Genomic DNA, 19,251 nt, shown 5'->3' with positions numbered 1-19,251 from the left:
AAGTGTTATGTGTTTAAATATTGATGACTCTGCACACAAGCAGCAAATTACAACCACCAACCAGTATCCAGGAAACGTTAGAAATAGCATGGTATGTTAAATCTATTTCAAAAGAATCTGAATTGATAATAAATCTCCAGTTGTGTTCATTTACTGTCCTCTTTCTTTGGTTTTCTCTGTGATGCCATATCTTTCAGTTTAGAGTCCAGTTTCCTCTGAAGATGGGCTTTCTTGTTGGGGTCCATGGAGTTGTCTTTCTTCCCACTCCCAGCATAAAGAATACCTTCTTTGCTTATTCTCATTCGAGCATGAGACTTTGCTTTATCTCCACAGCCATGAACCTACACAAAATAAAATTCATGTGTCACGTACACACGACTTACTGACAATCCATTAATTTCCAAGAGCAACCATATGATGAAATCAGTTAATCACAGCTGCATCACCTAATAGAAATTCAAACACTAACATGCACCTTTGGCTTTGAGTCTGTCTTACCTCTGGTATATGATGACTGAGACAATACTGCCTGTTGCAGAACAGACAAAGCTGTCCAAGTGTTAGCACAGATGCCTTACACTTGACAAAGCTGCACACACTTTCTGCCTTTTTGACCGCGTTGATCAGAGCGTCAAAGTCGTCATCTGGAGCAGCGGCGGCAGCGATGTCACAGGCCCCCGCCTTTGTTTTATGTTTTCCTGGAAAACAAATGGTAGAGCTAACTAGTTGGTAACAGGCATCAAAAATCATGAAATTTAATATTTTTCAAACAAACCTTTCGCTGACTTTGTTTTCTTTGATGACGAAGCTGTCGATGTAGTCTGTTGTTTGTTTTGCTGAGCATTTTCTTCTCTCTTTTGCTGCTCTCTCTTCATTCGCTCTAAATGTAAACTTTTCAGGTCTAATGCAGGTTTGCTCAGCAATTCTCTAACAGGCTCCTCTTCCTGTGCTGCTTCTGTTTCTTTTTCAAGTGTCGGCTCCTCTGCTGGTGTTTCACACAGTAACCTAGAGACAGTGATGTATCTGTCTTTCCCCTCACCTTTACTCTCATGCACGAGGCCCAACTCCTCAGAGATCTGATGGACCAGTAGACGGTCATGAGAGTTAAAGGATGATGGAAAGTGTAGTTCATTATGATTTAAGTCCTTCAGAAAGCTCTGCACCTGCTCTCTAATCTCAGCATATCTATTCTTCTGCTGTTCCTCCGTTGGTAGTGTTACACAGGGCTTTGTGTCTTTAGCATTAGTGGTGCTTTCATTCCCGCTGCTACTAACTGGCTTATTCTGGGCTTGTTTGGTTTTGTTGGTAGGCTGATCTTTAATCTTTGGTTTTGAGGACACAGAGTTGCTTGTAGCCATATTGGCCTTTGTGTCTTTGTGGTCGCGGGTGTAATTCTGTGGGACAATGTCTTGCATATACTCAAATGCTGTTCTGACCTCTCCAAAAATGGTCATATGATTGATGAGGGACTTGAGGAAAGGATGATTCTGGACAGTCTGTGTGTCACACACAACAGCGATGTGACGTCTCGCACGTGTGATGGCCACATTGATCCTCCTGTCTTCAGCCAGAAACCCAACCTCCCCTAGAATCAAGACGGACGCAAACATGTAATTTACAGTGGATAGCATTCATAATTTGGCAGATAGACAATTTCACAGTAGAAGAAGGCACCTTTTCTGTTGGACCGAACCAACGACAACACCACAGCCTCTTTCTCTCTGCCTTGGAATCCATCCACTGACTTTATCTCTAGTTCTGGATGTTTTGCACAAAGTTTCTGGCGCAGGAGATCCACCTTTACACACAAAAAACCCCCATCATAATCATCCAATAATTCATTAATAACTCATTTAGATTTTTAGTTAAAACTGTCCATTTCAATTTGTGTGATTTTATTTTCCTTACTGTCTAGTGTCGATGAAGAATAAATTATAGAACTATTTTAACACAGTCCTATAGCAGCAATTGAGAATGCCATTGCATATTTTAAAAGGCACAGTTCATTCATTGACTTACTTGTAGATTGTATGGAGCAATAACAGCTATATGTTTAGCTTTAAGCCCAGCTTCAGTCAAGGTCTTAATGTGAAGCTCAACAAGGTCTACCTCACCTGAGGATAAAGATCACATCCTGTTAGTAACTAACTAAGATATGTGTTTTTACAATAAAAATGGCCGACCTTGATTGCCCTTGGACTGCTCATCTGTGACCTCCATCTCACTCAGACCACAGCCTGCAGTGTCAATAAGAAGCAGCGGGGTGCTGGTCTCTTCAGTGCAGGTGACTCCAGGTAGATCCCTTTGTGTCAAAGGTAAAATACTTATTGGGAAATCCTTCACTGTATAAAATATTTTTATTACTATGACCACACTCACTTTAACAAATGTCTCTCTACAGAAGTGTGAGCTGTTAGTCTTCCCTGATACATCTCTTTGGAAGCCCAGTCCATGATGGCGCTGTTCATGCGGTACTGAACTGTCAGCATACGGACCACAGTGTCGCCGTACATCTGGATTAGTCTCTCCATAAGACTGACAGACAGGCCTTTCAACGCAGCCCTGCAGAGCAGATGAAGAAAGCAAATTCATATGAGATCCTATAAAACATTCTGAAAACATTTCTCAGAGCATCTTACTTTGACCCATGGTCCAATAAAAATTAGTAATTTCTGCCATTATAAGAGGAATTTTCATTTTTGTTTGTGCAGCCATGTATTCAGCAACATTTAAGCTCTCAGACAGGATCACTTAACTTTAACTGAATATAACTTGAATATTTACTGTTTGAATGAGATATTTCAGATTGTCAAGTGGCTGTAAGAAAAATCATTCGACTGCCGAGGGAAAAAGTGTCCCAATATTATTATTATTAGTTATTTTAGCTCTATGTGCAAAAAAGAAAAAAAAAATCCCATCTGTTTACGTTTGTGATTTGATGGTAGGGGGTAACTGCTTGTAGTCTCCTGCTAGAATACACTTGCGTGCTCTGAGTAGGGCAATCCAGCAGCTGCTCTCCAGGGCCTGAGCGCACTCATCAATCACCACCCAATCAAAGTGCTCTGCTGGCAGGTACTTCAGAGGGCCATCATTACAAACACCTGTGTTTGCAGACAAGGACTCTGTGATTGCATTTCATCATCGGACTGAACAATTTTCTTCACTCTATAAGCCATTGCTGACCTGTGTTAGTTGATAACACAACATCAGCTCTTTTCAGGATCTGGGTGATGGCTGCGGTTTCCCTGGTTTTCAGCTCTTTTCTCAACTCCCCTATTTCCCTTTTGAAGTTAATTCGCTCACCTTTTCCCGACATCTTCTTCATTCTCCCCTTTAAAAAATAAAATAAAATATTAAAAGTAATTTATGTTTGCACCTTATTAGGAGCACACACTACTTACAAAAGCTTTATCGATGTCCTCGCGAATGTCAGCAATGATGTTGGCATTGTCGCTCTGAGAGATTATGGCGTCAAGCGAATGTTTCTGTATGGACTCCAGAAGCCGAGCAGGATGACCCAGCCTCAGGACCTTTGCTTTGCATAGTGCTAACCTCTCCACTAAATTATCCACAGCCACATTAGAGGGGGCACAGCAGAGCACCTGCTCAGGCAAAACAAAAACATGAAATAATCCTGTGGAACAAATGCTGCAGCAAGAAGCGAAAATTACAAAAAAAGACTAATGTTAACATGTACTGTAATAAAAATCCTTCCTCTGCACCTTTTGGCCTTGTTTAACTGCTTGCAAGATAATCTCTACCACAGTGGTTGTTTTCCCAGTTCCTGGTGGTCCATGAATCACTGCTAGTTCTCTCTGAGACAAAGCAAAAGACACAGCTTCTCTTTGGGAATCATCCAGGTTTGAGTTAAAAAATTCAACTTTGTCTGCTGAAACACAGAATAAGCAGAATCATTGTGTTTTGCTTTGAAATCAGTCTGAAGAGTAGGTTGTATACTTGGGTAAACACTAACACCAAGGACAATCGATCACAGAGTGATTAGTTGTATAAGTTCTTATGTTGTGAAGCATGTATTACGTGGTTGAGACTGGGAAGAAGGTTTTGTTTCTCCAAAGAGGACATTTATCAGATTTCCAGCTGGTCCGTTGTTGTATCCATTTAATTCATTCAACGCCCTGGAAGCACGAAATAAACAGAATGTTTACTCTGTTTGCACACTTGGTCTACACCTGACAGTGAATTATTATTAGTATTGCTTACTTTTTCATTCGTTTGTAAGTGATGTCATTTGCTAACTTCATGAGGTTGTAAAGAGCATTTGTATCAAAGCTGAGGCCATCTTTTGAATCATCAAACGCAACACTTATAGAAGTTTGGCTGACCCTTGTCACAACTCCTGAGCCAACCTGAGAATCCATGGTGCATCCACTGGCGTCATACAGGCCAACTATGTCTCCTGTAACAAAAGACATATTGTACTTATTACATTAAGCATTACTCAAACACCAACACATCTTTATCATAATATTCTGTCTCACCAGGTCCGAAGCTGTTGCTAGGCAGAGAAGAGAAACCAAGATGCTTTCTTGGTTCAAGGACAACAACTGTGCGACCATACAGGCCTGTGGTCTGACTTGCTATATGCAACTTAAGCAGGCAAACGCCTTTATTTTGAAGATCCTTGAGAGAGACACTCTGCTGCCATATCCTAGAGACACAAATCAAGATGCTTATTTCATAGAAACATCCCTCAAAAATACCAGGCGGCAGTGGCTCAGTTGGTTGAGCAGGTCGTCCAATGATTGCAGGATTGACCGTTCAATTCCCCCTCCCGCCCAGTCACCTCAGAGTGTGAGGTCATTGGGCGGGAGCACTGCCGAGGCGCCCGTGAGCAAGGCGCCGTCCCCGTTATAAGTTGCTCATTAGGACACACCAAGAAGGAGCTGCCCGCCGCTCTAACCCCCCTTCCCCCATTGCATGGCTACAGCCCCCTTGTGTGTGTGTGTGTTACGGGCCTGTACACACTATATATATATGCATGCAACTAAAACTAACAGTGTGATCTGGAGTGTGCTAATAATTTCCCTACGGGATTAATAAAGTATATACATTTACATTTACTGTTTTGTTGTATTTGTGGGATAAAACTAAGTAAATGCCAAAGACTTCCCTTACTTATAAACCAATACCACAATTCTTCGAGCTAAAAAGGTAAGATTCACTAATTTTACATGTAAAAATTAATTGTACTTCTTTTATGGACCGCTGCTTCTGTGTATAACTAAGTTACACACCTTTTGTGTAGGAGTGGCTTGGCTTCAGATATTTTGAAGAGAACCTACTTTAGTAACGGGGATGTGGAGTTTGCGGGGTGTGGTGAGGTCTCTGGTGAGTGGATGCTATTGAGTGGCATCATGAGACATAACCCACACCAGTGTAACTTTACTTTTAAAGCTGTGGCTTCCAAGTCTCAAACTTTCTGTGGAAGTGCAAAAATAAAACTGGTGGACTACCCCTTTCTGATAAAGTATATCATTCATTCATTGTCTACCACTTGTTCCTCTTCTGGTGGATCATGGGGGTCGCTGGAGCATAACCCAGCTGGTTTGTGGGAAAGTGGCGGGGGACACTCCAAACATGAAGCCAGTGCCACATGAAAGACAAACAACCACCCACCACACACACACACACACACACACACACACACACACACACACACACACACACACACACACACACACACACACACACACACACACACACACACACACACCAATAGGCCGTCTGGAATGATCAATTCACCTCAGGAACATTTTTTTGGAGGTGGGAGGAAGCTGGAGAACCTGCAAAGAACCCACGCGGAACTGTCTTGCTGTGATGCCACAGCGCTACCTGCTGTGCCGCCCTAATGTACATCAGTTTATCAGTTTGCATGTTATTTAACATGGCTCACCTGGTTTCCTCTAATTCAGCCTCCCTCTCTTCCTGAAGAAGCTCAAGCGTCTTTGAAACAAACTTTTCCACCGCCATCATTCACTAATAGACAGAAAACAGCATTTCAGCTCGAACTCAAAGACAGACATCAGGCAGATCAGAAGGGATCCTCTTGTCTAACTACTGTTGGATTTAATGTAATACAAAACAGGTCACAACCTGATGGTCAAATTTATAGATGGGTTAGTTGGTTGGATAAAAAGTACGTACATCATATTTGCAGCAGGTAAAAGCAACAAAAGGGTTTGATATATCAGGAAATAACACCTGTCATGTTTGTAATTTAAAGTAGGATGATCTGGTGATTTCAAACAGAAAAGATTACATTTTGCCAATAAACCTAATAAACACTCGGGACTGAGTAGTTTTTCTTCCAAATGTACATTTGTTCTGATTTGGGGCAATGTGAGAACTAATAAACACGTCAACCAATTTAAATAAAGCTTTGAGTAACTCACTTACAGAAATGGTGTCATTAGCATGCTAGCCAAGCTATCCCATTACAATTTATAATTGCAGTTAGCAAGAAAGCGTAACGCTCACCGGTAAATGTTGGACGTTTGGTAAGTACGAGATGAAAGAAACACGCCTTTTAACCATGCGGGGTAGGTCGCAAACGTTTTAGATAAAGTCTCTGTGGGTTTTAAGTCACTGACAGCTTGAGATGTTTGGTCATGTTGTCTTCTTCTACGGTACGTGAGGTTGTTACTTGAACTAAGTTGCCATCTATCGATTCGGATGACTTCCGGTTCCTGATTGCACATTTTATTCTGAAAAACCGTCAAAGCGGAAATAGTTCCAGAGACACGTTGAACTAAGCTGTCAATCAAGCGCGCGCTACCCGCTCGCCAGTCACATTCAGGTCGAGGCGGTGGAGTGTAGCACCATGGAGGAGACCCCTTCCGCTTCTTGGTCTGTGTAATTCAAGCATCGAGAGGACATGCTGCCTGCTAATCTACCGGATCAGGAAGGAAGCACTTGTAACACTGTAAACCTGAAGACCTGAGGGAACCCGTTTTTATTTTAACTGCTTCACGACTCCTCTTCAATGCATTTCTTGGACATGAAGACGACATTATTCCTGCTGCAAGCCCTGTCCTGCTGCTGGTTAGTCAGTGCCACACTCTCAAAATCTGATGCAAAGAAGTCACATAAAGCTGAGACCGAGGTGAGTAACTTCAGGGAAACAGTGAGGCTGCTGTGAGCTGTCACGTCAAGTCAGGTGTAAAAACTCTCGCTGGCATGACAACGGGCTCTGGGGCCCCGGGCCTCACCTGTCGGTTGTCCTGTCGCGATGCTGGTTGTCTGTCACTGAAACGGGCTGCTGTGCTTTTGATTCCACCTCCAGACATCTCCTGCTGAGTTGTCTGTTCTGGAGAGAGGCCTGGTGGTGTCAGACCCGCACTGGAAGGACATCGTGAAGGAGGAGAAACGACACCATGCCCACATCAGGAGAACGTTTCACGGACAGGTGCTTGGATATGTCACACCTGTAAGTCTGAAACCAAGTTTATCCAGACTCAAGGGTTCAAAAATCACTGGTCTCTTGAAAACAACAACCTGTGTTTTGTTCCTTGTTAACTCTTGTTATGTAATTACTTACAAATCTAGCAACCAAATGCAAATATAAATGTAAATTTCTCAGCTGAAATACCAGATGTATACAAAGATTTAACAATCAGAAAGTAGTTGGTCCCTCATCAGAAGTGATAACAGTAGTAATGCTCCTCCTCATGGACTGGCACAGACTCCTCAGAGCTGCTGCTGAGCCTGTGGATGATGACGCTGACACACACACACACACACACACACACACACAAACACACACACACAATCAACCCCACAGGTTTTTAATTGGGTTTAGGTGGGGGCTCCATCCCACAATGGAGCCATGGAAACACTCAAGGGCATCCACATAACATAGCCCTCCACACACAAGATCCAAGACCAGCGATGGCATCCTGTCAGCACAGCACCGGCACAAGCAGATGATTTGTTGTGGTTTATCAAAACACGTAGCTAAAATGTCGTGGAAAAGTGTTCACCCTCTTCCTGATTTCTTCTTCGTTTGCATATTTGTCACTCTAAAATGCTTCATATCATCAAACAAATTTTAATATAGGACAAAGATAACCCAAGGTACATCCAACTAAGGCCGGGAGTGTAACTCAGTGGTGGAACACATGCTTCACATGTATGCTGCGGGTTAAATTCCCAGCATCTGCAGAAGCCAACGTCAGGTGTATGGCTGGATAAATGCAGAGTTTTGCAGGAGGAAAGGCATCAGGCATAAAAAAAACTCTGCCAAAAAATATGAGTGTTCATCTAAAATGGAAGAAAGGGTGACAAGCTAACAGGACAGCTGAAAGGCAGGTTTACAAAGTTAACCACGTATAAACAAAAGACAGTTTTTAAATGGTAATTTAATGTATCAAGGGGGAAGAAACCTATCTGGCCCTATGTAAAAAAAAAAAGTAACTCCTGCCTTGTCAAATCATGAATTAACTGTTATTGACCACAGTTTTTGGAAAGCTGAGTTTAATTTCAGGTGCCTGATTACTAATCCTGATGCTGTTGAACCAAGGATTCACCTTAATCAAAATTACCTGACAAAGTGAAGTTGTCTAAAAGATCTTGAAACGTGACACATTGCGTTGTTTAAGGAAATCCAAGAACAAATGTGAAACAAAGTCACTGACTCTGGAAAGGTTTCCTCAGTTACAGCAGTCATGCAGATTTTGAATAACTTTTTACCTTCATTGAATGGAGTGGAATGTTTAAAAGCTGCATTTTGTCTTCACTTTCATTGTCTTTCCTCAATGGTTTTTTTTTTTTTTTGGATGATCGTAAACATTTAAATGTGGCAAACAAGCAAAGCAAAACAAATCTGTAAAGGTGCAAATATGTTTCACAGCACAGCATGAGTGGCGGTGGTTTCTGCTGATGTAGCAGACAGTTGGAACCTGTTCATCAAGTTTAATCCTGTTTCTTTTTTACATGCGATCAAACAGATTAGTGTTTTGTTGCATTGTTGGCTGGTTAATACACACAAAGGCATTTTTCAACCAGAACAGTCAGTCTATCCAGTTTCTGAACTGTTGGTAAAGTTAAGACCTCTATCAGATTATTTACAATGGTGGCGATGTTGTGTTGTGTGTGCTTGGCCAATACCTACAGACACAAACAGCAGCTCTCGCATGAAGACAGACGTGACTTTGTGAAAGTGAAACTGGTGAGTAATGTTTTGACTCCATGTCTGTCTTATATCATTTTTCCTCCAGTGGAATTCCCACGGCTACGACATCGCCAAGACATTTGGCTCTAAACTAACTTCAGTGTCTCCGGTGTGGCTTCAGCTCCGACGACGGGGACCTGAAACTTTTGACGTTACTGGACTCCACGATCATGACCCTGGTAAACGACCAGCACCACCAGCACTCAGATGGATTTTCTAGTGTTTGTCAGATATCAAAAGCATCACCAAAAATGAGTAAAGAGAAAACTGTAAAGGGTCATTTTATCTTTTCAGGCTGGGTCAAAGCTGTACGCAGGTCCAACAAAAAAGTTGCAATTGGTGAGCCGATGTTTAACGTGTGGTGTCAGAAAAGACTCTGGTGTTGTCAGTAGTTTATTCGACATGCTTCCTTTCCTGTCAGTGCCTCGGCTGTTGTTTGATGGCTGGTCTTACCAGGATTACATGAGCGTGCTGGGAAGTGAAGATGAAATTGAAGAGCTGGCGAATGAGCTAGTGGATGTCGCAAAGGTAACTGAGCTGTGTAAAACCTGGACTCAATGGCGACAGTGTTTTTGTTCCGTGTGTGTCTGATGAAGCTGTGGCCTTGCAGACCGAAGGTTTCGATGGGTTCACCTTGGAGCTGTGGAGCCAGCTGGGCGGTAACAAACGAAAGTGAGTTACTTTGTTTCTGTATCTGAGTCGAGTCATAGAGAAACACAAATAATGAAACATGTAATATCAACTGCGTGCAGGGAGCTGGTCCATCTGGTGAAACACATATGTGAGACTTTGAAGGCAAAAAGATTAGACTGCATTCTTGTCGTTCCACCTGCTGTTACAAGGTGATCGAACTCACTTTCAGCTGCTAAAATATAGAAAAATGAAAGAACCTGGCAGTGAATTTTGAGCCTTTGTTTCATCTCTGGCAGCACGGGGCAGCCAGGTATGTTCGGCAGGGAGGAGTTTGAACAGTTGGCTCCTGCAGTGGATGGATTCAGCCTCATGACATATGACTACTCTAGTGGTACTAGGTGAGTGCCACAGACAGGTGACGTCCAAGTGTGCGTTGAGAATGTAAATACGTGATTCGAGTAAATCACAGCTACCCGATGACTGATAGTATAAATGCAATTAATGTGTGCTGAGAAATGTGCATTTGTCTTGGTAGGCCGGGCCCAAGCTCTCCCCTGCCCTGGATGAGGGACTGTGTCCTCCAGCTGGCACCTGGCACCCAGTGGAGGCAAAAAATCCTGCTTGGACTTAATTTGTATGGCCTTGATTTTGCCAGCCAGGGAACTGAGCCAGTCCTGGGAGGACGGTGAGATAATACCGCTGTACACTTTATTCATCTTTCAACACTTTGTCAACTTTTGAAACAATTCCCCACTGGTTTAGTGTTGTGTTAAACATTGTTGTGTCTAGAGTGACATCAGTTGAGGCAGTGAAATATATTTCACAAGGCTACAGATAGCCTTTTGTTTGAGAATTATTTTCCTCCTTAATTTTTTATTATTATTTAATTTTATTATTAAATAGTCATGAATACATTATAGACTAACAGTGGCAGAATAAAGTTCTATTTATGGTAGCATGAACTGGTTAAAGTTACAGTCCAAAGTAAGGTGGTTTTCAGGAGAGGTAACGCTGAGTTAAACGTCTCTGATGTCCTGCAGATACATTGAGATTCTGCGTGAACACAGGCCAAAACACATCTGGGATGAATATTCAAGAGAGCACTATTTCACCTACAAGAAGTAAGGATTCAGACACACTTACTGTCAGAGATAAACCCCCGATCTTCCTGGAGGGTTTTTTAACAAGCAGTGATTTTATTTCAGAAACAATGGAGTGAAGCATGTGATGTACTACCCATCACTGAAGGTAAGACATCCTCATATAATCACTGAGTTCATGGTTAACTCAACAAACAACACCGATGGCTGGTGATCTTATTTAACTGAACTGATGTTATAAAGTTTATTTTGATATTAACTTTTTAAAACAATCATTTTATAGTCAATCCACATGAGGATCTCTTTAGCTACTGAACTGGGAACAGGAATTTCCTTATGGGAATTAGGACAAGGACTGGATTATTTCTATGACCTCTTATGAAAGCCTTCGAGCTCAAGACCAAGGAATTGTCTGCACATTCTTTTTCTCTGTTTTTTTTTCCTGGTCATGTTACACCAAAAACCCAAGAGATGCATGCAGGTCTTTTTTTTCTGAGTGAGTGACTCTACCTGTGAAACTGGCTGACCGTTTTCTACATGAACAAATCTGGGATTCGTGGATTTGAATGATACAAGAAGCAGACATTAGGTGCTGTACTTCAGGATGTTGTACTCCTTTACATGGATAATGCTGTGATTAAATTTGGTCAACAGAATTCATTGAACAATATGTATCAAGATTAAACGAGGGGTTATATTGCTCACATATTACAAATGTGGCCTTCATCACCTGTTCTTGTAATTTAATCCTTTTTTCATGTTAAATTGAGACAGATTTGATTGTGTTTTTATTTTTATTGTAGTTAATGAATTTCTGTTGATAGTGTTGCCAAACATCTGTTCTCCCCACCAAATTCCAATATTTGTTTTAGATTAATGTTTGTTTAATTACACAATTATAAATGTGGAAAAACAAAGCTGTTTAGTTTGTTTCTGCTGTTGATACATTTTATTTTCATTTGACACCACATAGCAGGATTAAATTATTTACCGCAAGGGAAGTCGATTGCATATTCTGACCAGTTATTAGGTGTCTGTCTACGACTATGTGCAGAGCGTCTTCTTGACTTGCTGGAAAACACAAGAAACAAACAAGACATTGTTTTAGGTTTTAAAAATGCAGACTAAATATTTCACAATTTGTTATCAACGCTCTGAGGTCAGCTTACCCGTGTATGAGCCACCGTTGTCTTTCACAAAGTCCTCAACGACCAAGGGTAGGTTGGCAAAGTCAGGCCTCCGCACGAGTTCAAACACTGAGGGCTTTCAGCAAAAACAGCTGTTGTTATTAAATGCATTGAAGAGTGAATATAACGGTATTTGTGTTTGATTTTTCTTCATGCTTCCTTGAGAAAGACTAACCCCAGTTAAACTGTAGCCACTGAAGATCCACTCCTGCCCCTCAGTAGCGCAACACAGTCCAGCCACCCCTTGTCCCACCGCACAAACAGGCTCTGCATACAGAGAAAGGAACACGGCTCTACAACAGACATTATCAAACACTGGCTTCTATTGAAATTAGCTTCACAGTACTTTGGTGAGAGATGAAGTGCTTGAGAATGCGATGCAGAGAACCGCTGTGTGCTAGGTCATTCAGTGCTCCGGGACAATCTGGAATAAGCAACGCCTGGTATCGGGCACCTGGAAATAGTCATCGTGATTTAAGTGAGCAGCTTCAAAATCAAATTATTTACAAAAATTGGTTGAAAAGAATTTTCTCACCATCTATAGATTCAAGTTTGGCTGGGGTTGCGTACGGTTTCACATTGAAATCCTGCACCCATCTAGCAGTGGTTTCATCAGTACCAATAAATTCAATTGGCTTCCCCTGTGATAATAAAAAAACAAAAAAAACAACTATGTTACCTCTGCTGAGGCCAGACTGCTACCCATAGCAACCTTAGGTGTCCTAAAAGGATCATCAAACATGATTTCATAATGTCTCTTTCCAATCACGTTATCAGTAACCTCACTATAAACATTACTTTGTTTCACACTGATCATGGAAATGGTATGTATCATGTCCATGATCCAACAGATGACAAAGTACTTACAAGTAAATAAGTCAACTCTTATTTCCTGGTGTTTTAAATAGGAAATATTATTTTGATACTCAATAAAATCCCATTTATACCAGTAGTAGTTATTTCTCTACTACTACTGCACAAGTGTTTGTGGATGAATGAGACCTCAAGTTAAAGGCATTTTTTAGGGGCAACACAGATTATCGTCATAGAATAACCTGCTGATCAGTCCACAGGTTGACTAGTAAACGAATTCAGAAATTTTGCTAAATTCCATCATTATCCAGAGTGCAGAGTGTCATCTTCATCTCATAATTAACAAGTGATAAATAAATGAATTGCCCACTCCAGCTGTACTGTAGCTGTAGATAGAGTGGTCTTTCACAGAGGGATGTCGGGGCCTGATGTTGCCTTTGGGATGGTGAAGGTTTCTCTGGAGTTCTGGCTTGTCTAGCAATGTGATCCAATTTAGATTTTATTATAAATCAGTGTAGTGTGAACATCCTTCACGGAGCCAGCAGCTATTCCATAAGATGACGTCATTTGGAGGCCTATTAGAAGGATTTCTACTGTATTCATTTATTTATAATTGTTTTGGTTCATGTTGGAGGTGAAAAACTTTTGCTGCATATCCATAATCGATCATTCTTCCTACTTATTTTCAAACAATTGTTGCAGGTGTATATTTTTAAGTGCTAATGCTCACACCTGCACATGTTTTGAGTGCTTGTCTTACCCCTGGTGTGGCCGTCTGGAGGTTAAACACTGGGGCACACAGACTGAACGACTGGTGGAAAGACTTTGCTGACACCCCTGAGGGAACAAGCACAGTTAAAACCGATCTGGGGAACTTTGTAAAGAGAAGAACAGGTAAGCAGGTTAAAGTGACTCCAGGATCACTGGTCATTATCCCCACCAGCCCTGCCCCCCGCTGACCGCTGACGGACCCACCTTGTGCGGAAGCGCTCGTCACAATCAGACAAGTTGGTTTAGCGGACATCGTGCTGATATTTGTGTTCCCGCTACATGAAATATTTGACTTCGGTTGAAATGAATAGGACGATGATCAGGATGAAACTACTACCGGAGACACGGAAACAGGAAGTCCTGTCAGCTGACCACAACATCCGTTTATAGATTTCATAATAAAAGCACAAGAAGGAAAAAAATGAATCAATAAAGAGTGGTCACTTTAGTTAGCAGTTTAATAAACAAAAATGTACATACACCGGTTAAAAAAAAAATATGTTTTTGCTGTGCGATACATTAAAAACAAGCAAAGAAAATACCAACACTGATTTCAAATTCAGGCACAGCCATGCTTATATTTCCCTGTTCTTTACACCTTAATGTTTTGGTTACAATTTCATCTAAATAACATTATTTTAAAGTAAAAGGAAGCTTCTCAAAATTTAAATTTTTGATATCTCATTCACTAATGTCACAGTAAACTATTAGCCATTTAACCATATAATGCATAGATAAGATTCTGAACTGAGACTGATGTCACACTCTCTAACCTCCCCTCACCTGTTTTCAACAGGGTGGTCGACAATTCCAGCTGGACAAACAGAATAGCCTGTACTGAGATATGTTCTGAAAATCTCAGAGGTCAAAAGGGCATGCAGAAACAGAATCCTGATCCTTACTTGATCAGCACCAACTAATTTTACAGTGTACGTAATGAAACTTTGATGACATGTTTTATTGCAAAACACAAATATCTGACAACCTATTATAAATGGTAGTTAAAAGCACTCTACAGTATAGTTCAGAAAACATTTCAAGAAAATAGACTATGCATTAACTACTATGAGAGTACTGTATATTCAGATGTGTTATTCTTTCCATTTTATTGAGTACACAAAATAGGTTTATGGTTTTGTGTGAGATACTGGTGCACTAGATGATGGCAATGTATCTAATCTCTATAGCATACAACAAAAATTTGCAAAAAGAGGAACAGGGCTGCCCAGCAGCAGTGTGTATTTGTAGCATATATATATATATATATTCTTTATGTCATCCTCTGATATTGCAATTTCACAGCATCCAGAACTGCTTTAAAAGTGGGGTATCAAAGAGTTTACCCAAACACTTTACAATTTTTAATGTGTCTGTATGCTTTTGTAATACTGAAGACGGTTGAAGATCAAAGAGGATCTTCTTCCAAATTTCTATAAAGGCAGCAAGTAAACATCATCCCCACAAGCTGAAAGAAAAAAGGCACAAGAAGTATGTTAGTTTGACATTGTAGACAAAAGCAACTACTTGGGTCCTTAGCTTGGAGCATATGCACAACATAGGTTTAATTTTATGTTGTGTTTTATAAAATATAATATCTTGCTCAGGGTTTAGTGCTTTACCTGTAGACATGCAATCCCAATGCCCACTGCACCGAGAATATACAACTGGCTTAAGATGAATTCCTCTAATTTCATAATACAGCCTCCCTGTCATTAAGAGAAAAATGGAAAAATTTTAATCATGTTAATTATATAAAATCGCGACACCCAAAGGCTCCACTTACCTCCACCTTGTAGATGTTGGAAGGGTGATCTCTGCGGCCGCACAGCTCAATGTGGGTTTTACAGCAGCTGTCAGGAACAAGGTGCTCATTGGACTGGATCCATGCGTTTTCCAGCCAGTCTGAATAGTTGTGACTTCCACAGCACTTAAACTGAGTGGGTGCAGGATGGAGCAAAGACAGGAAAGAGACAAAGGAATTAGTAACTAATATGCAAAGGCTTTCAGATTTCTAACGAAGGTTAACTGAAGTCATTTATACAATACCGCACATTGTTAGGCAATTTTTTTTTCTGCCACTAAATTTGCAATGAATTGTATACATGTTACATTTTCATGTCCATACCTCCTGCTGAAGTTTATCCACAGCTTGCGTGACACTGTCCTCTCCAGGCTGCTTGTATTTCTGCTGCATGGTCATCTTCAGGTTTTGTCTGAGCTCCTCATTCAGCTGTGAGACAGAAGAAATATTTCAGGACAGGAAAAATGGTGTCATCTATGAATCTCCTTCTATAAATAAAAATAGACTCTGGTCAAGTTTCTTTCCTCCCCTGTAACATTCCAGGGTATCTGTGCAATGCCCACCCATAACTAAAAACACATGAGCATGGATCCTCTGACCCTACTCCCTGTTCAAATCAGCATTCCACACATACATTTACTAATAAAATGTTTTGGTTACCTGACCTACAAACTACAAACAATGAAAACAACCCATTTCTTTATTGCCTGAGCATCAGATTGATATAAAACAGAAAACTGTGGTAGCAAATTACCTGGTAGCAGAAAGGGAAACACTGGAGCAAGAAAAGAGGGGAAGGAAGAAAGGGGTGAATAAAGAGAAAGTATGAAGAACATGCACAGAGAAGCATGCAGAGAAGATCTCACCGCAGAGTGGAGCAACTTCAGCACTTAAAGCATTTTTTAAAATGTACATGAAAAATTTGAAGAAAAAGGAATGAAAACAACCTATTAAAGAAGCATGATCCGTACTTGCAGCAGTGAAAATTAAACCACATGGATTTGACAAAGTAAAATATTCACATTAAAATAAATTAGAACTTGACAAAAAATATTAATATTGAAATCAACATTTATTTATGATTGTTTTGTTCTCATGTACAAACAGAAGGCAAAGCAGTTTACCTCTTGGTAAGTAATGTAGGCCAGCACACCAGCAATGACTTCCAGCAGGAAAATACAGAGCAGCAAACACAAATACTGTGAAGGAAGAGCATAAAATTATTTTTTTTAAAAATCCAGGTGAAAATGACGGCAGTGAAATATGACATTAGCAATAAACGTATGTAAACAACCCCAAAAATAAAGTTATGCATGATTCACGATTGTTACAGGAAGTTCATTCATTCATTACTAAGGCTGTGATGACAATGAAAATAGACGTGACGTCACAGAGGTTGTGTTTTTTTATGACATCAGCTCACTGCGTCTGTCTCTCATACAACTTTTAGTCCGAGCAGCCGTTTGTGATGCTCCTCATACCTCTGACATGAGCCACACTCTAAATCTAACCTCTTAAAGACACACGGCATGACTTTGTCTTTTAAATCGGACAGCTGTGTCTGTCTGACATAATGAGCTGAACTGAATGAAGACAGATGAGACAGAAGGTCAGCCAGGATTAACTCTCTGTACTTGTGGATGTAAAGGTGCCTTCACTTGGTTTGTGATTCATAGTTCAGTAGGATTCATGCTCTGGTGGAATAAAATGAAAGAATCAGCAAGATTTATGTCTCTGGGCTGTGTTTGGTGCATCTGATCTGATTTTACCACAATCAAAAGACTCTTCTTCTCCTTCAGAGTAGCACAGCATCCAATTATCCCAGTCACTATTACAATGACGCCAGCAGCTATTAGGATGTAGGCTGATGCTGAGTACAGGCTGGAGTTCAGTAGGCTGATGTAGTCACTCTTTTCCACTAGTGTCCACACCCCCACTGCCAGGACAGCCCCTCCTGCCAGCTGAAAGACAGAACCAGATAAAACCAGATGCTCACACAAAGGAATGCACTGCTTGGATTTTGTAAATGCTTAAAGGTGAAGGTGATACAGTCAACACCTCATTCCTCACATCAGCTAACCTTTTGACCAATTAGTTTTTGTTACCTGAGGTGCATCGATCTTCATATATGTATAACTACATGTTTCATATTGTATCCGAAAGAAGAGCTGAGGCAATCCACCCTTAAAAGCTAAAGTCAATATAATCAAAGTGAAGAACTAATAGTCATTTTTATTGTAGTATTGCAGAATCTATTTAGCACAGACTACATGGCATCAATATTCAATAATAATTTTTTTTTTCTTGCAGAACTAGTGTTTATACAGTGGTGGAACTAAATAATAAATCATAAGGCAGAAATATATATTATGGTCAATAAATGTGTAATATGATGGTAATAGGAATAGTTTACTAAATATACTCTGTACAAAAAATAATGTAGGACTTCATTTTTTGTGCTTTAAAACAACGTAAATCGTTTGACCCATGCCATAACTATAAAATTGCCATCATTCTCTCAAGCAAATATGCCTTAATTAGCATTAAATTATAAGTATCAATGGTGTCAACAGTTAGAGAATGTCTAAGGTCTAAAGTCAAAGAAAAGTGTTTCCTCATTAACTCACCCAAAACAGGATGTTGAAGAGAAGAAGCAGATATTTCAGACAAATTGTCCCACAGGCTTGTGTTTTTCCAGCTTGAGCTTCCATTCTGAGAAGAATGCACAAGTTAGTACACCTTAGATTGACATATACACAGGAGGAATTTTAAATAACATCAAATTTTATAGAGGAGTGGAACAGAGGACGATCTTAAGGTGCTCAGAGCTCAGGTCATATTTATACTCATGTGGCAGCAGTTTAATATCTGATTGAATCAGTTACAGTATACATGCAAGAATGTCCTCCAGTCAGGTTTAGTTCCAATGTAAAACTGATTCACTGGGAGGAGTTCACAGTATAGATGAATGTTCCCAAGAGCTATTTTAAAATATACAGTAGATTTATATTTACCATCTATGAGTAAACAGTAGAGAATAAACACAATGAGGTCAATACCATACATGTAATAAAGTTGTTATAAAAGTGCAAAGGGCAGCACTCAAGGATGAAATCAAATATGTTGTGGGGAAAACACACTGAACAACTTGTGTCACATGTCATTCAGACAGATATATATGTACCTCATCCCAGTAACTCAACCTGATCTCACACTTGAGTGTTGACTTTGAAGGCTTTACTCCATGAATTAGCAAGTCTGTTTTATCCTAACCCAAACTTCTCTTTGCTTCTACTTTGCAGGAAATTATGATTCCTGGCATCATTAGAAGGTGTTTTAAATTTATATACATAAGTGAACATATTTACAAGAAAGTAATAAATAAATAAACTAACATAATTTTAAACACTAAAATTTTGAACAGATAGAAAAAAAAGCATTGCCATCATAAAAAATAATACTCTATGCATGAATGTGATTGTCCAGCAAAACAAAATCCCACAGTGGTTAGAATCAAGTTATTTTTAACTCATTGTGTCATGGAAAAATTGTTCTCCCTTTCCTGTCAGGCTAAAATATCCCACCTGATTTTAGACGGTCAGCCCTGAAGGATGTAGATTATTGGAGCAACGTCTTCCCAGATCCCAACAACCCGTGTCCACACGCTGCTGTCTTTCAAGGTTAACTGCAACAGTGTAAGTTCTCAGTTGACACTTGACCAGAGCCTCCCACCCGAATGTCCCAGAGTCTGTCCTC

At 40.3% G+C, this 19,251-nt stretch overlaps 4 protein-coding genes across 6 annotated transcripts; 1 reads left to right on the top strand and 3 right to left on the bottom strand.

The window, feature by feature from the left end:
* Positions 1 to 142: 142 nt before the first annotated feature.
* On the bottom strand, positions 143 to 6,633 carry ighmbp2 (immunoglobulin mu DNA binding protein 2). Of its 2 annotated transcripts, XM_068313920.1 has the most exons (16): positions 6,499 to 6,633; positions 5,915 to 5,997; positions 4,500 to 4,669; positions 4,222 to 4,417; positions 4,039 to 4,136; positions 3,723 to 3,889; positions 3,402 to 3,602; positions 3,184 to 3,331; positions 2,927 to 3,101; positions 2,380 to 2,562; positions 2,184 to 2,302; positions 2,020 to 2,114; positions 1,675 to 1,798; positions 776 to 1,585; positions 499 to 698; positions 143 to 341 (listed from the first exon to the last, which is right to left on the bottom strand). In XM_068313920.1, exons 2-16 carry the CDS (start codon positions 5,992 to 5,994, stop codon positions 147 to 149), a joined length of 2,961 nt encoding a protein of 986 aa, XP_068170021.1. In that variant the 5' UTR covers positions 5,995 to 5,997; positions 6,499 to 6,633; the 3' UTR covers positions 143 to 146. The 2 variants fall into 2 exon arrangements, with proteins under 2 accessions (XP_068170021.1, XP_068170023.1); XM_068313922.1 differs by lacking the exons at positions 4,500 to 4,669; positions 5,915 to 5,997; positions 6,499 to 6,633 and having other exon boundaries at positions 3,723 to 3,815; positions 4,222 to 4,362.
* Positions 6,634 to 6,770: 137 nt separating this feature from the next.
* chid1 (chitinase domain containing 1) lies at positions 6,771 to 11,341 on the top strand. Its single transcript, XM_068313556.1, has 12 exons — positions 6,771 to 7,123; positions 7,304 to 7,447; positions 9,237 to 9,369; positions 9,485 to 9,529; positions 9,612 to 9,718; positions 9,801 to 9,862; positions 9,943 to 10,032; positions 10,120 to 10,221; positions 10,359 to 10,508; positions 10,864 to 10,944; positions 11,029 to 11,071; positions 11,207 to 11,341. The coding sequence occupies exons 1-12, from the start codon at positions 7,004 to 7,006 to the stop codon at positions 11,303 to 11,305; spliced, it is 1,176 nt and encodes a 391-aa protein (XP_068169657.1). The 5' UTR covers positions 6,771 to 7,003; the 3' UTR covers positions 11,306 to 11,341.
* A 512-nt stretch (positions 11,342 to 11,853) lies between these two features.
* gatd1 (glutamine amidotransferase class 1 domain containing 1) lies at positions 11,854 to 14,056 on the bottom strand. The gene is made up of 7 exons (XM_068313559.1): positions 13,899 to 14,056; positions 13,684 to 13,760; positions 12,646 to 12,751; positions 12,457 to 12,564; positions 12,286 to 12,377; positions 12,093 to 12,186; positions 11,854 to 11,994 (listed from the first exon to the last, which is right to left on the bottom strand). Exons 1-7 carry the CDS (start codon positions 13,945 to 13,947, stop codon positions 11,879 to 11,881), a joined length of 642 nt encoding a protein of 213 aa, XP_068169660.1. The 5' UTR covers positions 13,948 to 14,056; the 3' UTR covers positions 11,854 to 11,878.
* Positions 14,057 to 14,134: 78 nt separating this feature from the next.
* cd151 (CD151 molecule) lies at positions 14,135 to 19,241 on the bottom strand. 2 transcript variants are annotated; one of them, XM_068313557.1, is made up of 9 exons: positions 19,080 to 19,240; positions 18,123 to 18,207; positions 17,265 to 17,456; positions 16,620 to 16,694; positions 16,250 to 16,270; positions 15,820 to 15,924; positions 15,478 to 15,627; positions 15,314 to 15,400; positions 14,135 to 15,159 (listed from the first exon to the last, which is right to left on the bottom strand). In XM_068313557.1, the coding sequence occupies exons 2-9, from the start codon at positions 18,204 to 18,206 to the stop codon at positions 15,100 to 15,102; spliced, it is 774 nt and encodes a 257-aa protein (XP_068169658.1). In that variant the 5' UTR covers position 18,207; positions 19,080 to 19,240; the 3' UTR covers positions 14,135 to 15,099. The 2 variants fall into 2 exon arrangements, with proteins under 2 accessions (XP_068169658.1, XP_068169659.1); XM_068313558.1 differs by lacking the exon at positions 16,250 to 16,270 and having other exon boundaries at positions 19,080 to 19,241.
* Between the last annotated feature and the right edge of the window lie 10 nt (positions 19,242 to 19,251).

Source organism: Antennarius striatus, chromosome 4, assembly GCF_040054535.1.
Source record: "Antennarius striatus isolate MH-2024 chromosome 4, ASM4005453v1, whole genome shotgun sequence".
Lineage (NCBI taxonomy): Eukaryota > Metazoa > Chordata > Actinopteri > Lophiiformes > Antennariidae > Antennarius > Antennarius striatus.
Note: the sequence above shows the minus strand (reverse complement) of the source record. Positions and strands in the feature narration are given on the sequence as shown.

Bases quoted from the DNA above. Each gene is read 5' to 3' on its own strand.
- ighmbp2 (XM_068313920.1), bottom strand. From the start codon at position 5,994: ATGATGGCGGTGGAAAAGTTTGTTTCAAAGACGCTTGAGCTTCTTCAG. The intron at 4,670-5,914 runs GTGAGCCATGTT...TTGTGTCTCTAG, and splicing joins GCTGAATTAGAGGAAACCAG to GATATGGCAGCAGAGTGTCT. The intron at 1,799-2,019 runs GTAAGTCAATGA...TTGTGTGTAAAG, and splicing joins TTGCTCCATACAATCTACAA to GTGGATCTCCTGCGCCAGAA.
- chid1 (XM_068313556.1), top strand. From the start codon at position 7,004: ATGCATTTCTTGGACATGAAGACGACATTATTCCTGCTGCAAGCCCTG. The intron at 9,530-9,611 runs GTGAGCCGATGT...CTTTCCTGTCAG, and splicing joins CAACAAAAAAGTTGCAATTG to TGCCTCGGCTGTTGTTTGAT. The intron at 11,072-11,206 runs GTAAGACATCCT...ATCATTTTATAG, and splicing joins TGTACTACCCATCACTGAAG to TCAATCCACATGAGGATCTC.
- gatd1 (XM_068313559.1), bottom strand. From the start codon at position 13,947: ATGTCCGCTAAACCAACTTGTCTGATTGTGACGAGCGCTTCCGCACAA. The intron at 12,752-13,683 runs GTAAGACAAGCA...TTATTATCACAG, and splicing joins TCCAGACGGCCACACCAGGG to GGGAAGCCAATTGAATTTAT. The intron at 11,995-12,092 runs GTAAGCTGACCT...TGTGTTTTCCAG, and splicing joins CAACGGTGGCTCATACACGG to CAAGTCAAGAAGACGCTCTG.
- cd151 (XM_068313557.1), bottom strand. From the start codon at position 18,206: ATGGAAGCTCAAGCTGGAAAAACACAAGCCTGTGGGACAATTTGTCTG. The intron at 15,628-15,819 runs GTATGGACATGA...GCACCCACTCAG, and splicing joins TGGATAAACTTCAGCAGGAG to TTTAAGTGCTGTGGAAGTCA. The intron at 15,160-15,313 runs GTAAAGCACTAA...TTTTTCTTTCAG, and splicing joins TTGGGATTGCATGTCTACAG to CTTGTGGGGATGATGTTTAC.